Source organism: Cupressus sempervirens, chromosome 9 (genome assembly GCF_028749045.1).
Source record: "Cupressus sempervirens isolate cs-2001-9-10 chromosome 9, ASM2874904v1, whole genome shotgun sequence".
NCBI classification, from domain to species: Eukaryota; Viridiplantae; Streptophyta; class Pinopsida; order Cupressales; family Cupressaceae; genus Cupressus; species Cupressus sempervirens.
Genome location: NC_143126.1, coordinates 344770355 through 344789846, shown reverse-complemented (window position 1 = coordinate 344789846; position 19492 = coordinate 344770355). Strand labels below are relative to the sequence as shown.

Below are 19492 nucleotides of genomic sequence, written 5' to 3'. Positions count from 1 at the left end.
GGTGAAGTTTCATAGTAGAGCAAATAATAACAAATAGTTGTCTACATTTTTTGAAGCAATATGGAGGCAATTCTAAATATAGATTATGAGGCATTGCAGTTGTGAGGAATTTGGGCCAATCTTCAACTTGGTCCGTATTTATTGGTGGTCAAAGGGCATGTGTCTAAGCAATCCTTTTATTGATTTATTTGTTAAGGTTTAAATATATGGGTTGACACATATAACCAATATTTTTTGTAACGTTGCTTAAGTCCATCTTAAAGAAAAAAGTTTGATTGTCTATTAATGTCAATGAGTGTAAGGATCAGCAAATTGAAGTTTGTAATAGGAAGCAAGGTTGTGAAGATATAGTTGAAGATAGTGATCAAATGAGGCTTTGCTAATTGCTGAGAGTGTTGAGTTGACAACTAGAAAGTGTTGCGGGGCCATATGGAGGACAAGGTAAACATAGTGTGTTAGATGTTGGTGCTTTGCTAATTACCTAGAGTGTTGATTTGACAACCATAAAGTGTTAGGGGGCTTATGGAGGATGCCGTAGACATAGTATATTAGGTATTTGTATGTTATGCTTGGGTGGTGTCAATTAGTGGTAGGAAAGTATAAGAGTAGGATTATTTAGAAACAAAAGTCTCAATAGTGCAATTGAGCGTGGAAGGATAGGAGACATTCTAGTTGTTGGAATATCATGGAAGGACATTTTGATGCATGTTAAAAAGTGCGCAATAAGTTGGTTAGAAAAAAAGGTACGATTGTCAAAGTTAAAAAGTTTGTTTGTGACAAATTTGCAGTGGACTGTGAGTGATACTATAAGTTTGATTTGAAATGGAGTTGTGACAATTATGAGCTATTAAAATGAGTATATCTAAATCAACTCTAGTATGTTGAGAATGAACCAATAGAATATCTTGGAAACGGAGGAAGTTAAGTTGGAGTCAAGAGAAAGGTTAAAATAATTTGATACTAGATCAAGGGTGCTAAGGGTGAAATCGTCTTTTGCAATCAGTGAAAACCAGCGTAGAGAATAGTTCATGGACAAACTACTTGAGCTAGTGAAAAAGGAACTAAACAAAATGGTTTATGCTATGCAAAGATTAGTGTTAAGTTAGGATTGGATTTGGTATGAGAATATAGCATTGCTAGTTCAAAGATGGATTTGAAGATTAATGAAATGGGAAGGTAGTTAGATCAATTGAGTGCAATACAAAGATAATAATGCACAGATAAGAGGAAGAGGAAAGTAAAAGAAAGCCAAAGGGCTATTTGTGAAAGGAAAAAAGAATCCGTGTCATTTGTTGGAATGATGTAAATAAGGAAGAAATTGCCTTTGGTTGAAGAAGATAAGAAAGTAATATTCGATAAATGGCATGTCCTATGGAAATGTAATACATATGGCACTAAATATTGTATAAATGCTTGAATAACTTAGGGTCCATTTGGTTGCTGGAATAGGAATAGGAAATTCGGAATATGTTTTCTATTTTCCGTTTGGTGCGTCAATTGGAATAGGGAATAGGAATACATATTCCCATTTTGCCTCTAAAATGAGCTTCTGTCCATTCCAAAAAGTAGTTGTTATTGGAATAGCTATTCCTATTCCCAATATGCATTCCTATTCTCAATTCCTATGCTTGCAACCAAACGGGCCCTCGGGTCCATTTGGCTGTGGGAATATAAATATGGGAGTTGGAATTGTAAATGGGGATACATATTCCTATTCTTGTTTGGTTCAGTCAGAATTTGATAAGGAATTCACAGACCCAAAAATTTATGTTTTCTAAAATAAACACATCTAGAATAGGAATACGTATTCCAATTCCACCTATTTAGGTAGAATTGCAAATGCTCATTTTTGTGCCAAAATTGGAATACATATTCCTATTTGCAATTTTGACTTGGTGCACCCAAGGGAAGAATTCAAAATTTTAAGAGTTTACACATGCCTATTCCACTCATACTCCTGCTGCCAAATGGACCCTTAGTGCTAGAAAAAACATGGAATTCAACAGCTTAAGTTGGTACAAAGTAGTGAAGCTGGAAATGAATATGACATTTGAAAGTTGGTGAGGATAGCATTAGCAAAGCCATAAAGGGTAGATAGATGAGATGCTATAATCGTAGAGGTGAGGAACATTGATGATGGAAAATGCAATATATTTTCCCATTATGCAAATTGGAAGAAGGAACATAAGATAGTTATGTTGTAGTTGATTAAAACAATCATGGAGTGATATATGAAGAAAATAAACACATGTTAGGTGGAGGAGAATAGCGTTCATGTGAAATGTTCTTACCTTGGGTTTAGTGAAAGTTATTGTAATATGCATTACTTAGATAACTCATCTCACAGCAATAAGGGTTCAATGTATTACATCAAAAAGCTCAAGGAATACAGATGGAAACTATATGCAGTGACAATCAATAATAGTATACCCTTTATTGAAATTGGAAAATCAATTTATGCATTTAGAGTTTGCAAATGATCTCTCCAAGATTGAAACTATCATTCACTGACTTGATTACTTGATAAGAAAGATTGTCTCAATTAGTTGCAGATCTTCGATTCAATTATATATGGTGCCTTAATGTGCCATAATCACTGTGGTTGCAAAAAGCTGTGGTTTCTTTATGACTGATTTACTTCTAATGGATGCCTTGAATTTGTGAAGCTGCCCAAACGTACTTCTTCCCAAATAAGATTGAAGCCTGATTCCATACTTGCTGCAGCTGCTTCTATATTGTATGGCTGAATGAAAAAACACAAGGTTTGCTCGGGGTTGCGTCCAAGCATGCACCTTTCAAGGGTCCCATCCTGAAAGCAGAATGCAATACTTGCAGAGAAAATTTATTATAAAGATTGATAGATAGAATGAATCCTCAAGCCCAATTCGATGCTTTTATTTAAGAAGATCCTTTGGTTGGAAAAGCATTTGATCACCTAATCTATTCTTTGATTTTGATTTAGGCAAAAATTAATATAGGCGTATTTTTGTTAATAGGCCTAGGAATAATAAGTGATGATTTAAGTGGACCCTTGTAATGATTAGCAATGAATGATTAAACTCATATTAGCAATAATTATAGCTTTGTCCTCCTTTTATTTAATTAAACATATGCAATCTTGCATAAGTTGCATGTGATTGATTATTTTAATTTTTTAATGTAATTCCAGTTGAAACAGAAATTAAGATATGTTGGGAGGAGCGAATATAAGCATATCTTAAGTGTATAAATTGTCTGAAATTTGTGTCAATTGTTTAAATTATTGTAGTTTTCTGCAGTTAGATTCTGCTGCTCCAGTGCTTGCTGATGGTGACAAACAGATTGTGCTTGCTAAAATCAATGCAGATAAGTTCACCAAGATTGCATCGAAATATGAAGTGAGGTATGTAGTATGGTACCTTTCTGATCTGTTTAGATGATGAATCTGTAGAGAGAATTTAAGAGTTCATTACGCTGAAATATGGGTTTCTTCAGCTACAAGATCATAAGGTTATTGCTTTCAAGCAAGACGAATGTTTGGTTCACTGTGCTTATGACACATGTTATATGTATACTCTAGTTTAAATAACTTCAGAAAGTTTCTTGTCCAATTTAAACTTATGTATTTTGGAATAAATAGGCACAAACAGGATTGGAAACTCAGTGAGGCTCTGGGATTTTTCAATTTCTTATTGTTAACAACACAGATTTTGATCAAATATTTTCAGCTAACGTTCTTGAATTTTATTCTGTTGTTCAGTGCATATCCAACACTGAAGTTTTTCGTCAAAGGGTTCCCCACAGACTATACAGGTCCACGAAAGGCAGAACTGCTTGTTCCTTATTTGAACAAAATTGCTGCACCTGATGTTTCAATCCTTAAATCAAATCATGAAATCCAGGAATTTATTGAAGGATCCAATAAAATCTTTCCCATGTTTATTGGTTTCGACATTGCTGAATCACTACTAGTAGATCTTGCAAAACAATACAAGAAAAGAGCTTGGTTTGCAGTAGCAGAGGACTTTTCAGATGAAGTTATGGTGGAATACGATTTTGACAAAAGGCCAGCATTGTTGGCCCTTCGTCCCGAGTACAAAGAGCAAGATATATTCTATGGTCCCTTTGAAGGTTATACCTTGCACATAAGATCTTTTAATTTTTTGTTTATTTTTATATAACTGTCTTGTTCATAGAATAAGCTATATTATGTTTTCTTGAATTGATTATGATATCAATAATTGATTAATGAATGATTAATTTTTCCCTTACCGTTTAGGATTATATTGACATGATTTGAACTGTAACCACTAATCAGGAGGATTTTTGAACGAGTTTATTAAGCAAAGCATGCTGCCTTTGTGTGTCCCTATAAGATATGATACACTAAAGTTGCTACAGGAAGATGCAAGGTCCATAGCCTTGACGATTGTGAAAGATGAGAAAGAAGATGAATCATTGCAGATTATCAAAATGTTAAAAGCTGCCGCATCTGGGAATCGGAATTTGATATTTGCATATGTAGGACTTGCACAGTGGGAAGAATTTGTGGATACCTTCAACGTTGGGAAAAATACAAAATTACCAATGATCATTGTGTGGAATGGAGATTCAGAATATCAGTCTGTAAGTTTGCTTCCTTTGTTTTAATTTTTTCTTTTTTGTTCTTTGTGTGTTGAGGCAACTAACAAACTTGAGATTCTTATTTTGTTCTATTTATTTCTGTATATTTCGAAAAGGTAAAGGCATTATGTAAGGTCATTGCTACCTGTTAATTTTAAAGAACCAGAAATATAAATAAACAAAACAGATAACGAATAACTTGAGACAAACAGAGAACTCCAGAAATTATCCTGGTAAAAACTCTTATCAACGAGGGAAACAACCCAGCCCATCAAAAGACAAAACTTATATTAAGATTCTCAAAGCAAAGTTACAAAACCTCTGCACTTATCAATCTCTTTAATGCATAATGATCATATATTGATTAAGATTATATCTATTCAAACAGAGTATCTGTAATGTCCCCTGCTGGAACCTTAGTTAATCTATTGTACCTTTCTTCCGTCAGCTTTTGCAGACTAGTTTTCTTATATTTGCTTCTATATCTTTTTGGTTTTTATTGTTTCTTTATATGCTTTGTTATCAGAAAAGGTGTCTTTTCATTTAATTAATTTATTATATTACGATTTATTATTATTATAATATTATTTATTTATTAATATTAATAATAATATTATTATAATTATATACACTATAATTTATATATTTCGCTTATTAATTTATATAATATTTAATTATCATTTGCTTCATTTTTATTCTTTAATATTCTTATTGTAATATATTGTGTGATATTATGATGTGTATATTATTATAATCATATCATTATTTATATTCTATTATTCTTTATTATTAATTATTCATTTACATTTCAATTATATGTCTTGTTTTGGCAGGGGTATTACAGTATCTAAATCTCAAGATCACAATACACAAAAAAATTATAGAATGCACGTCTCATCTATGCTTATTTCAAAATCGTTTCTTGCATAAATTGTTAATGTTTTGCCTAGAAATGAAGATGAGCAATAAAAGGAGAATAAAGATGCACAAAAGTTATCTTGGGGAAACCCTTCCATTTGAAGGGAAAAACCCAGCCACAATAGAAATATATTCTCCAGCTATTGACACCTAAGTCACAAGGTTCGAATTCAAATTCAAGTTTGTCGATCATAAAATTCGGATGAAACTCGGCAAGGGTAAAAATTTGGAAAAAAATCAATATTCAGTTTAACATATATAAATTTATTTATTTTTAAATATGAGTAATATATCCACAAAATTGTCAAAAATAGTTTGACATTGCTAAATAATTAAATTAAATAACTTAATATTATTTTAAAATAATATAATATTATTATAAATAACAATATTATATTAAATATCATAAAATTCGGATGAAGTTTAGAAAGGGTAAAAATTGGCTAACATTCAAACATGGATGAAATTCGGCGAATCCTATGACTTAGATTGACACAATATTATCTTTATTTCAACATATGGTAAAATCAAAGATAAAGAGATCTCTATTGTAGCTGCAATCTTCAACAATCCCTCTTAGTGAGAGAGAAATCTCTAGAATGGCAGTCACACATAGCTGCAACAAAAAATGTCAATGATATATTCTAATCACATAGAATCTTAGAAAACGTGTTATCTCAAAATAACATAATTCATCATAGTAGCATGAGATAAATGTAATGGAGTCACACACATGACTTCCATCATGCCTCATCGCAGAGGGTGGAACAAGGGCTTTCACCTCAAACTTTTCCCTGAGAAGAATGCATTTCCATTGTGCCTCATTGCAAAGGGTGAAACAGGGGTTTTCTCCTCAAACTTCTCCTTGAGGAGAATGCGTTTCCACCATGCCTCATTTCAAAGGGTGGAACAAGGGCTTTCACCTCAGACTCTTGCTGAGAAGAATGGATTTCCACTATTCCTCATTGCAAAGGGAGGATCCACCATACCTACTCACAGAGGTGGGGCAAGGGATTTCACCTCGAACTTCTCTCATAGAGAAGAACTCATTAACAAGGGATTGCACCTCAAACTTCTCACAGAGAAGAAGTCATTAACACGGGATTACACCTCGAACTTCTCTCACAGAGGAGAACTCATTAACAACATTTATAGGAATGAGTGAGATTCTCTCTCAGAAAATACAATAGCTGATGTAACCTCCCTCTGAAGCTGAGCATCTCCCTTTAATACGCATTATTAAGGCAACATCCTCATCTCATTGCATCTTATTGCACCTTGCAACCAAAGAGATGTTAATAACTCATAAAATCAATTATAATAGAGATCAATGTTTAAAGCATGCACTCTTCCCAGTGATACAACAAGAATTTAAGATGGAGTACTTAAGTCTTTCCATGTGACAACCATAAAACTGAGAACCAACAACTGCAACGAGCATCTTCCAAAATAATTAACAGCAGAATAACCTGCCAGTTCAATCATAGGGTCTTGCATGATGCCAAGTCAGCATACGTACGATACAAAACATATTATTAATGACACTGAGAATCGGTATAATAGACCTATTAGACTCACGTGTAATATAAATAATAATACCCAAAATAAAATACAATCTTATCTGCGATTGTTATTCACTCATATCAAAATATGACCATACAGATCATTATGCATGCAAAATACACACTGATTGTTCTTCAAAACACAATCTAAATATAATCTTGAATTTTGTTATGAAAACAAATCTTCCACCTAATGGGCTTGCTTTTATGTAACTTATCAATCCTTGCCGACTTTAGCAAAAGGAAAATCATATGAAGTCAAATATACTAGCAAAATACACAAGGAAAAATATCTGTTACAAGCATGCACTAAAATCAGATTGTATGCATACACATCAGAATCAGACTGCATACACTTGAAGCATGAATCCATCAAGGTCTAAATGCTTAATATTCAATGCTCGAAAAACAATTAACCAAAAAAAAAAACTGATTATCAAATGAATGTTGCATAAGTACGATTGAACAAAACGATTCTTATCACAGTTCTATATGCTTCTGCTGCCGTAAAATAATAAAATATCTATTCGCATCACATCTCAAAGTAAACACGATACGAAAAATGGGAGTGCAATGAGGAGATTCGACAATAGCCCAAAAAGATGATTGTCATTACCAAAAGAGAGGAGAAAATAAGCCCGATGACAGGCTGGCTGGAGAGTAACCGACATCCTGCTTAAATGCACGAGGATGAATAAAAATAAGGAACCAAGAACAAAGGCCATCTTGCAAAAGAATACGAAGAGTGCCATGTCATTAATAACAAACACTGTCATCGATGCCACATAACCATAGGAGAGAATATGTGCACATGGCAAGAAGTGTGCTAAAAAAGCAAACTAACAATGATCACAAAGGCAATTCATTCCACTCATGATGAATCCATGATGCCATGTGTTTTGCAACAGCATCAGGTCCAAGAGCAAGAATAAATTACTCGGAGGTAACAACTAAAAGAAGGAAAGCTGCATAAGGAAGCATAAAAAAATATTAATAAGAAAAGCTAAAACAGCCTGACAAAATAGCACAACAGATGAAGGAAGAGATAAGCTCGGCGAGACTTTGTCACTCCATAATACAAAATAAGGAACAAAGGAAATCTTTAATCAAACAGAGATTTCTGAAATGCACGATCAGGAAGGAAGATCTTTCTCGCAATTACTCAAATTCAACATTCCTCTAGTTGCTGTTATCTAAACTTGGTTTTGATATCATGTTAATGTTTTGTCCAAAAGATAAAGATAAAGATGCACAAAGGACACAAAGATTATCCTTAGAAAATTCTTCCCCTCGAAGGGAAAAACCCAGCCACATCAGAAAAATATCTCTTTATTGATAATAAAATGTTCAAGTACTGTGCTTTACACTTGATGTCATATATATATATTTATAGAACTGAGAGACCCTTCATGTTACACTTGAAGGTCTCTTTAATTTTCAAATACAAGACTCTTCGCATGACACACCTCTCCAAATAATATTATCTCAAATATGATCGTAAAGATATTCTCCAGCTATTGACATAATATTATTTTTATTTCAACATGTGGCAGAATCAGAGACAAAGAGATCTCTACGCAGCTACAATCTTCTACAAAAATTCCCTGTATCAGATGATTATTCACAACATATAAAAGTCACTGTAGAAGACTGCAGAGTCGAATATCCCTGACACAATATAAACTGATCAAGATGAATAATGCTCGCTGAGTCTTTTCCATATCCACAGAAGAGAATCATCCAATGTTTTGTCACTTGAATAGTATGCACTTCAACCACCTACAAGAGATACACTGGCCAAGTAAATGAGAAGCCATTTGCTAATGCAAAACGACTCTTCATAAATGAATAGATGCCAGCGGATGAAGCAAGAACCTGGACATAACTGATGAAGACAATAGGAGCCACATAACTTTCCAGCAAGGTAAGAAAACAACATTCATAACCATGAGCTGGTGAACACGAATCATACCAGCACATATGCTGTGATGTTAAGAACAGAAAATGCCAACACTAATAGAATACAATGCAAAGACATATAATTTCATCGTGCATAAAACAAAGCCAAGGATATAGACGAACAGGGATAAAGAAGGCTGCAAGACTCGGAGGAGGATGAGAGAAATCGAAGAATGGTGAAAACAACTGAAGTACACACTGCAGAGTAATTATACACGAGCAGACCTCAAATTGAAGAGCCATCACAGGCTGAATAGAAACACAGACATTCAGTAAAGGTAGACTGATCTCTATTGCAGATACACTATTCACCACTACCAAGACACTAAATTGGTGTATGTAGAACCCCCATGTAAAAGCCCCCAAAAGGATGCTTTTTAGTTTACATGTAATATTGTTCAAAGTTCAAACTGGTTCAAACCCATGCATTATTGTAAGTTTACATGGGACCTTGGATGAGAATCTGACGTGCTTGTAATAGTTTGATATAGTATATGTGTTTATTATATAATATATATACATGATTTCATGGAGTTCCCTGATGGGAGGATGGGTCTTGGGGATGGAGGGACCAAGGGCCTAAATTTGGGGATGGTGGCACTGGTGAACATAAGTGCACATTTTTGTTGGCATGACTATGCAAGTATTATTTCTCATATAGCACAATCATTAGTAATTTACACCCCTCATTAAAACCTGAAATATATTCAGTTTGGCATGGTTTCTTACAGACAAAACAATAAAAAAATTGGCAGGGGAGATGGTGTAGCAGGGAATGTTTCCCCAAGTTCCTGCATCATTATTTGGTAATACGTGGAACTTTGGATGGGAGTCTGATGCGATGATGATAGTTTGATTTTTCTCAGCCCCTGTTTCAGTCTGCCAGTGATTGACAAATTTTTATACCATAGTATTATTGGAAAATTGTAATAATCTATTAAGGTATATAAGGAGTCCACAATGATTTTGTGTAAATACACATGCCAACAGAATGGTATACTTAAGCATGACTTGTTTACCATGATTAGGCAATGAATAACTGTGGGCTATCTAGCACACTTGTTGGTTGACCTCCTACATGCAGGGAGATCCTGTTTAGGGAAGCAAGCTCTCATACATTATCATATTTCTCTTATAACAGATTGTTAGATTTACACTATTATACCATATGTTCAAAAACTTGCAATTTATGTTGGCTATACAATATTGTGTGTTTTCTGCATTAAATGGTATGCTATTCATTTTCTGTTCTAGTACTTCGCATTTTTTATTGGTACAACAGCAAGCAATTGTCCATAGGTTCCTGTTGTTGATAAGATCTAAGGACATGGACTAAGGCTTGACTGGCTGTTATGTTTGGCTATTAGCATACAGATGAAATGAGCTAGAGAAGCAATACCACTCTTCAAATGAATCAAGAAGAGTGAATCGGTGATATGCAGTTCAATATTACTCTAAAGACGCTCAAAAAATTAGTCTTCAGCGTATGCATTATTTAACTATCTTCGTTGTGCACGGCACAATGATTGCCATTTTTGAAAACCAACATGCCAATACAGATGTTATGTTGTGGCTGCGTGTTGGGTAGACAACTAATGAAGTGCATGGAGTGGATTCTCATAGTTGAGAAGGTATTGATAGTGCTCATAGAATCAAGGCTTCCAGTTGGAAGGGGTAGAATGATTGAAGAGAGCATAACAGTCAGCATACTAAATTGGCATTGAAAATGATGCAAGAGGTTAGTTGTGTTGGTTCCGAAAACCGCAGATTGGAACTTGATGGAACTAAATGGTGTAATCCGAGTTACCTTGTGCTTTTGGCTCTGCAAGGCCAAGGCGGGTGCACCTGATCCTGAACAAATCACTAAAGTCCAAGATAGTTATAGCAGATTGGTTAGAATGCAAATGCAACAAAGGTTTCCCAAATGGCAAGAATTATAGAAAACTTTTAAACTTGAAAATTGCGAATTGAGAATAATAAATGAATGTAAAAATGCAAAGGTGTTTGACTCACTTGACTTGATCACTCGCACTCTCGAATTTATTTGATCTTATTTCATAAGAAATTCATTTGTTCAAATTAAATTGTATACACATGGCAATAATTTGTATACATTATTATTTGTATATGCATTGAATTCCTTGATCTGCCGCTTCTGCTGATCAAAAAAGAAAGTTGAGATTCTTAGAACGACATGCTGCCTTTTCCATTTTTGTTTTTTTAGGATCAATCGTAGTCTTACTAATTTTACCGATGGTATAGATGAATTTAATAGTTCATCCAAACATTTAAAAAAAAAAATAATAATTATGGATTATTGCAACAAATGAATATATTAATTCTTCAAAGGAAAGAGATGAAATAATTTCCAACATATGGATTGTGAATCATGAATAACATAAAGACCAATGCCGAAATTAAAAGCGTGATAGAGTCAGTATTATAAGTTCAACTTTATAAAATTCTACGCACATCAACTATAAATAATTTAATAATCAAGATGCGACGGATCAAATACATGGACACAATTTTTAAAATAGTCTAGAATGTATTTTAACTCCCGTGATTGGGAGACAAACCAAACATAGATATAGGAACTATTAAATATTTCACAATATCCATGACGATCGATTTTAAAATGCTATAATTGACTATGTCCACTTATCTATCATGTAAATTATTTATAGAATTTAAAAAATAACTATAAAGGACGAAACACTATAATATTTCGACTCCAAAATTTAAAATAAATAATTATGCTAGAAATAAAATTGCAATAAAGATACTCCTTACAGTTGATCCATCTACTACAAATTTATCTAGGACCGCACAAAATTTACCCAGTAATTCAAATCCACGAGCTTTGTTTAATCACTCAATCTTCGCCAATAGAAGAATATAATATATCAAGTGTGCATGTATAACTTGAGTATGTATATTTTTTAGAAATTTGTTTACGAATATGAATTGTATATCTATTGTTTTGATTTTTGTCATATATTTATAGACAAGCAAAAGGTGTCGGTTGCTTTCCCAAGCATCACACCTCTCTATAACAAATAACTGAACACTCTTAAACTTTTAATGTAACTCTAACAAAAAAAATCGATGGTTTGACAATTTTATCTCATCTTGTCTTCAGTAATAATTAAGATCGGTTTCAGAGTTCTTGTTCAAATATATGGATAGGTTCCGGTCTATACTATCCAAATTTGCACGGGTTTCTCCTCTAGAAAGAGTCTCCTGCAAACAAAAGAATATTCATTAGATATGAACCGTTAAATGAAACATGAATAGATAAGTGACAATCGGTGATGAGAAATCCCCATAATTCCAGATGCAACAGGTTCACTTATTTTAAGATTATCGGGCTTCCTTGTTTCAAACATTTATTGGCATCTTTTACTAATTCCAGTGAAAAGTTTCCTCCTCCTGTGAGTGCATTTCCAAACACAACAACATGAGGAAATGGTTTTTGAATTTCCTGTGGTTCATAAGAGATAGATTTCGTAAATCTCTGTGGTGTGGCAAACAACCATCCGACCCTCTTCATCGTTCCACATATTGTCAACACTCCAATGGTATTTTCTTGATATAGGACCACTGAAAATTAATCGCATCATGATATTCACACTCCAAATTTTTAGTGCTTATTTTTGGATGTTGAACTCACATGACTCTCCATACTCTCAAACATTGCGCTCCAGTACATAGTCTATTCTAACGTGAATGATGTTCATGGCATATATATCTTTTTCACACAGTGTCTATTGAAAAATCTCAGTGTGATGACAAAGTCCCAACGTCCTAATTCCAAACTCCCAATATTTGCTTCTAATCTGACGTGGATCTTCGCTATTTATGACTTATCATTTTTGTTGTCTTGCATTTTGTTACCACAAAACGGAGGAAACAGTATGGAACTTTTTCAAACTAGTTTCGCATCTCTCTAAGTTGAATTTGTTATTCAATTGCTTAATGTTGATCAATCAATCAACTCCAATTAGCATATCAAATCTTTTTACTGAAGGCTTTCGTCAAGTCCTTTTCATTTTTCGTTCAGTCGAGCCTATGCTTGATTCTTGAGGCCTTCATCGTTCTTTTCTTTTCTTTTAGTGTGTGTTTGTTGGTTTTTAATCCTTTGGTCTTGTTCAAGTCATGGCTTTCAGTTTTCGCTTTGATTTGATCTAACCTAGAGCGTAATTGGAGTTGTCTATCAAGAGATATGGCCGTTTTAGTGCCCATAAATTGGGCCTTTTTGATGCAACAACACGAATTTAAAATATCATGTTATATTTTTAATTTGACATTCACTTTTTGAAAAATATAATTTAAATTCATTGTATGTTATGTTTTAAAGTTACTTTATCATTTAAATTTTCACTTAAAGTAACTATAGTGCACTTTATGTTATATTTTTGAGTTGAGTTTACTTTTTGATTTTTCACTTAAGTGACTATATTAACTATATAATTCAATTTAATTTTTAGTGTTTAAATCAAATGTTCTAGTAAATATTACTTTTTAAATGATATTTACATGTTATATTATTAATATGATATGTAAATATAATTTATGTCCCACTTAAGTAATCTTTTAATGAATTTAAATTGACATGTGCTTATTAAATCACTCAATGTCATCAAAAGTGGACATTTTATATGTCATTACATGTAAAATCCATCAAAAGTAGATCTTTTTCATGCCATTGTATATAAAATTCAACTTAGAAACATAAATCCATCAAAAGTGGACCTTTTTCATGTCTTTGCATGTTAAAGACATCAAAAGTGGACCTTTTTGATGCCATTGCATATAAACTCAATTGAAATGTGCAATGACATAAAAAAAGGTGAATTTAATAACTTAAATATGCTATTGCACCCAAAATGTGAGCTTTCACTTAAAATATGCAATCACCCAAAAAGGTGAGTTTTCAAGCGAAATGCATATTTTAAAATATGCAGTGCCTCCTAAAAGGTGCGATTTGCATCTTGAAGAGTTTTTAAAACATGCAATTCCTCCTAAAAGGTGCGATTTGCATCGTAGCATGTTTTTAATATATGCATTGTGTTGGTTCCCAAAACCACAGATTGAAATCCTATGAGCCTTGCCTGTTCAATGTTGGGATATCCAACGGGTTAAGGCCAACTTGATAGAATTGATTGATGCGATCCAAATCCCTTGCGCTTTTGGCTTTGCAAAACCAAGACGAGTGTACCTAGTCCTGGACAAAACACTTAGATCCAAGACGCTTATAGCAAATTGATTAGAATGCGAATGTATTGGAAGTTTTCCTAACAGCAAGAATTATCGAAAAACTTTAAACTTGAAAATTATGAATTAATAAATAAATGTGAATGTTTTAAGTAAAGAATGAACACAACAAATGAATATATTAATTCCTCAATGGAAAGAAATGAAATAGTTGCCAGCATATGGATTATGAATCAAGAGTAATATAAAGACCGATGCTTGATAAAATGGACAATCAGAGTCAATATTATAAGTTGACACGTACAACTTTATAAAATTCAATGTATTTAAACTATAAACAATTTTAACAATTTAGACACAACAGATAAATTATATAAACACAATTTTAAACTAGTCTAGGATGCACTTTAACTCCTGTGATGTGGAGACAAACTAGACAGAAATACAAAAACAATTAAATATTTCACAATATCTATGTTTATCAAGTTTAAAATGCAATAATGATCCAGTTCACTTGTCCAAACATTAAAATATTTATAGAATTTAAAAAATAATTATAAAGGACACAACTTAATAATATTTTAAACCCTAATCAAATAAATAAAATAGATACACTTATAGATTACGTCGGAAATAGAAATTGCACATAGAGACACTCCTTACAGGTGATCCATCTACTGCAAGTTTATTTATCCGAACCACGTAAAATTTACCCAATAATTCAAATCCACGAGCTTTGTTCTAGAATTCATTTCTTCGCCAATCGAAGAATATAATACATCATAGTATACAAATATTAGGAAGAGTATATATGAAATTGTTGTTTGATTTTACATCTATATTTATAGAGGTTGAAGGATGTCGGTTGCTTTTTCAAGCACCACACCTCTTCATAACAAATAACTGATATAGACTATTTATGATTTTGTCAAAATAAATGATACCTAAATGATCTAATGCCTCTTTATCTCCCAAGTCCAAATTCGAAATTGCATATTGAAGTGCTTTGCTTGTTAACATGTTTGAGTCATTTGCCAAAAGTACATTTTTCTTTTGAATTTTTTGTGTTTTGTATGTTTTCTTTTTGGTTTTCTCCACTTTGGAGAAGTTACAAGTTCTTTCCTAAGAAGTTGTTCTTGTTTCATTTCATGAGAAAGCATCATCACATTCCATTTCTATCTTCCATGTCACAACACTTTGCATCTCATTTGAAAAATGCGATTACATGTTTTTCATCTCATTCACTATCCGCACATGCATGTAATCTCATTTTCTGCTTCCATTTTCACTCATCTCACTTTTCGTATCCACTCGCATGACATGGTTACATGAAAAAGTTATGTGTAACTGCATCTCCAAAACCCATTTTTGACTGAAAGTCACTTTTTGAAAAGTCAAAAAATGTCATTTTCATTTTTCATGTACTTTAACTTCGCCTTTTCACCAAAGATGACTATAAAGTTCATTTTTTTTCTTCCATTTTCCATTTCCATCTCTCCATATGCACTCATGCCTTCATGAGCAAATACATGTTTTTCCACAATACATGTCTTTCCACTTTTTGCATCTCATCTGTTATGCGCACTTACATGTAAAGCTCATCCTCCATCCGCATTCACATCTCATCTCACTTTCCATCCCTTATTACATGTTGCACTTACATGTAATCCATTTTCCATATAATAATGTCCTGAAAACCTAAGTCACGTTTTTGAAAATCAGCAATCTTCATTCACATGCATTCCCATGCATTCCACCTTCACACATATTCATTTTTCTTTTGTTTCATTCCATCTTCATGACACTTCATTCCGCATTCCATTTCCATTCACCTTTCATCTCCGTTCACTGCATTTGTATATGATTTCTCTTTTGAGATCATTTCATCAGATCTACAAAGTCTCCAATCCGTATTCGAACCTTTGTTGCTGACCAAGAATCAACTTGTATGGCGATTTCCTCGGATTTTTGTGTTGTAGCACAAGTGCAAGAAATGCCCTCACCATCAAAATCCAAAGGCAAGATAAAATATCATTTTGATAAGGAGTTGGCTCATGCAACTCCATCATCAGTTGCATCTATTCTTGATAATGTGCTGGACACAAAGATTGGTCATGTGGATGTGGCTGATTTTCTGTGAAGAGTAGAAACCCTTGTTGGCCACGAGATGAAGCGCATCAAAAGAAGTCACATTCACTTGGTGTCTGCATTTCTTATGGCTGCCATGGAACTTGATTTCATTCTTGGATGTGTAAGATGTTTCAGGCTTCAGCCCGAAATCAAAAACGATCAAGGATGTTGATGACAAGGTTATCATTACTCTTGATCCAGAGGTCATTGAGCAAATCTTTAAGGTACCACATAATGCAAAATGTGCAGATCTAACCAAAGAATCATCTTTGGCAAGCTGGAATGAGAAGAAAGGTGATTATTAGAAGTACGTTAACCAATACTGGTTAGATAGTAAAAGGAACAGCTTCTCAAGATGGCCAAAGACCATTCACTGGTCTAACTTCAAACAAGAATACAAAGACCTCATCATTCTTCTCAGCAGAGTTTGCGGTCTCAAAGATTCTTTTGATTTCAAGCCATGGATGTACAAATTCATCTTCTAAATCATGGAAAACAAAGAACACATTTTTTGGGGAGAATTGATTAGCATTGCACTCTGCCAATAGTTGCTCAACATAGGAACCTCGATGCCTTTTTACATGAACTTCTACCTTGTCTACATTGCTGCTGCCATGGGATCTTTCTATGGTCTCTCGACTAAAGGAGATCGTCTTCAGATAACAGTTTGGGATTACTATGACTAGATCACTTTGGCTAATAGTAAGTTTCATTTCAGAAGAGTCCAAGATGTTTTCTTTGAGCATTTCCGGTGTTTATTCGATAGACAGTTATCCATCAAGAGGGTATTTGATGCAGCCTGGGAAAAGGTGAATCAATACGGTTGTATCTTCATTTAGTTTCCAACTTTTACAGACTTGAGAGTTGGGTATTTTAAAGGTGAGTCATATACCTTACCTAGGTATGCTACTGATAGGATCATCCTAATAGAGTTAGCCAGACAACTCATGGAAGTGTAGAGTGATCAACATACTTTGCATAGGCTTGGTTTCGGTATCACTTTTGCCAAACCCTTGGCAATTGATAACTATTCGATCAACTTTGTGCATAAAGCAAAGAATATGGAAACAAAATTGTAGTTGATCACCTTGAAGAAGTTCAAAGCCAAATTTGACTTTGATTATCGAGAAATGAATACTCAAAATTAAAGGGCTTTCACACATGTTCATCGCATCGAGGATGTTTGAATTGATATGAGAATAGAGCTGGATATAATGAAGATGGACTATTGCAGATTGACTTTGCAACAGAAAATCGATCTTAACATACTGGAGATTCCTTTAGATTTCCAAGTCAAAGATGACGGCAACATCCTTGATTCGGAATTTCATCATGCTGGTTTTGATAAAAGTTGCCCTTTTCCTATTTAGTGGCAACAGAAAGAAGATAATTGTATCTTGGATAGATTTCATTCCATTTTGGCAAACATCAACAAGTGGCTGAAAAATAAAGGCCTAAAAGGAGTTAATTCTAAGTTGGGTTTGGATTGTGAAAGCTTTGGCCCTCCTGGAAGGAAGTCACAGCTGGAAATTACTGGGAAAGATGGTGCTTCCTCTTTTGATGTGAAGAGTTCCCTTAAATTCAAGTTAAAGGGTAGAAAGTAATCTAAGTCATCTTAGATCTCTGAACTAGTTCAAGAATTAGAGGAAGAATCAAAGGAGGAACTAGAAACAAAATCAGACGAAGAAGATGAGGAAGAAGAAGGGGAAGTTATGATCATATCTCCTCTAAGGCCTGCACAAACTCATGCACCATTCATGCATGAAGCACTTTTTCTAGATGAAGTAGATGATGATGTGCACACCTTTTCTAGTATCGGAAGTCAATACAATGGCTCTTCCTATTTCTTCTGCCGTTCCTCTCATCTTGGCAAATGAACAATATGAGCATTTGGGAAGCGTGTTTGAGGATATTCGAACTCTTGCAAATGGTCAAGTTTCCCAACTTGATACATCTTTGACGTGTTTTGAGCTTTTCATGACGGAGTCCTCATCATGCACCAATGAATTCAAATGTGCAGACTGAATCTTATTTAGTCACGACGGAGATACAATCTGGATCAATGCCAATGGTCTCCACTGTACTTGCTTCCACAGGTGAAAGTTTCAGCTTGCCTACATGGTTGAGCAGAATAATAACAAAGAGAAGAAAAGTGGTTGTACCTCGGAATTATCTCCTTGTCAAGAAAACCAAATCCAAATTTTTGAAAGATAAGATTGTTTCAAGGATTTTGGTTGATTCGGATAAAACTAAATTTGTAGAAGTTGTTGAGTCATTGGTGGACAAACCTGTTGAAGAACTTACTCGTTCTGATTACAAGTTCACTAAGGTTGAAATCGAGAAACAATCACATTTGAGTTGTTTACAAGGTGCTCAAGATGCATTACCTAATGTATCGAAAAGTAGTCACGAGTTATGGGAGATGAAAAATCAACTTAAACAGGAGGTTTCTAACCTAAATGAAGTCACTCGGCAACAATCTTCTCAAAGTGTTGTTGTTATGTCTCAGACATCCAAGGAAAGAAAGCTAATTGAAGCCGCCAAGTCTTGGATAGGAGAAATTATCTTTGAAAGAGTTCAAGCCATCATGTAAACATTTGCAAATCTTAGGCGTGTCAAAGAGATGAATGAAATGGAGCAAAACTTGATTTCTTCTTTGACTCGAGAAGCAGATGATTTGAAGGAAATCCTCAATGATTGGGATAAAATTGCAAAATTTGATCTAGATGCCCTGATCTCATGTGACATTCTTTTGTCATGTGAAATGTTCTTCAGATTTCAAGGACTTATAGGTTACAAAGAGGAAACATTAAGGAAGCTGATTACAAAGTTGCAAGCAGCCCTTGGAGATTGTCAAGTAGTAGAAACAAGTGTTACTTGTGATTTGGAACAACAAATGGGATGCCAGGTTCTTGATGAACATGGTAATCTCATTGCAGTTGAAAGGGCAAGTTCAGAATATACAATCAGGACCAATGTTGATTTGGATTCTGAAGACTTAGGTTCTCAAACGATGAACAAGTTTGTCTTGTATAAATCCTCTACAAAGCACTTGTTAGATTCTCTGGCAACAAATTCCAAGGTTGTACAATTAGCATATGTAG

At 34.0% G+C, this 19492-nt stretch overlaps 1 protein-coding gene across 1 annotated transcript in view; it reads left to right on the top strand.

The window, feature by feature from the left end:
• PDIL5-2 (PDI-like 5-2) overlaps positions 1-19492 on the top strand; it is a 44527-nt gene that overhangs the window by 10212 nt on the left and 14823 nt on the right. The window contains exons 2-4 of the mRNA XM_089800066.1: positions 3279-3382; positions 3740-4110; positions 4298-4605. Of these exons, the coding sequence (XP_089656192.1) occupies positions 3279-3382; positions 3740-4110; positions 4298-4605 (783 nt within the window). The remainder of the gene's footprint in view (positions 1-3278; positions 3383-3739; positions 4111-4297; positions 4606-19492) is intronic.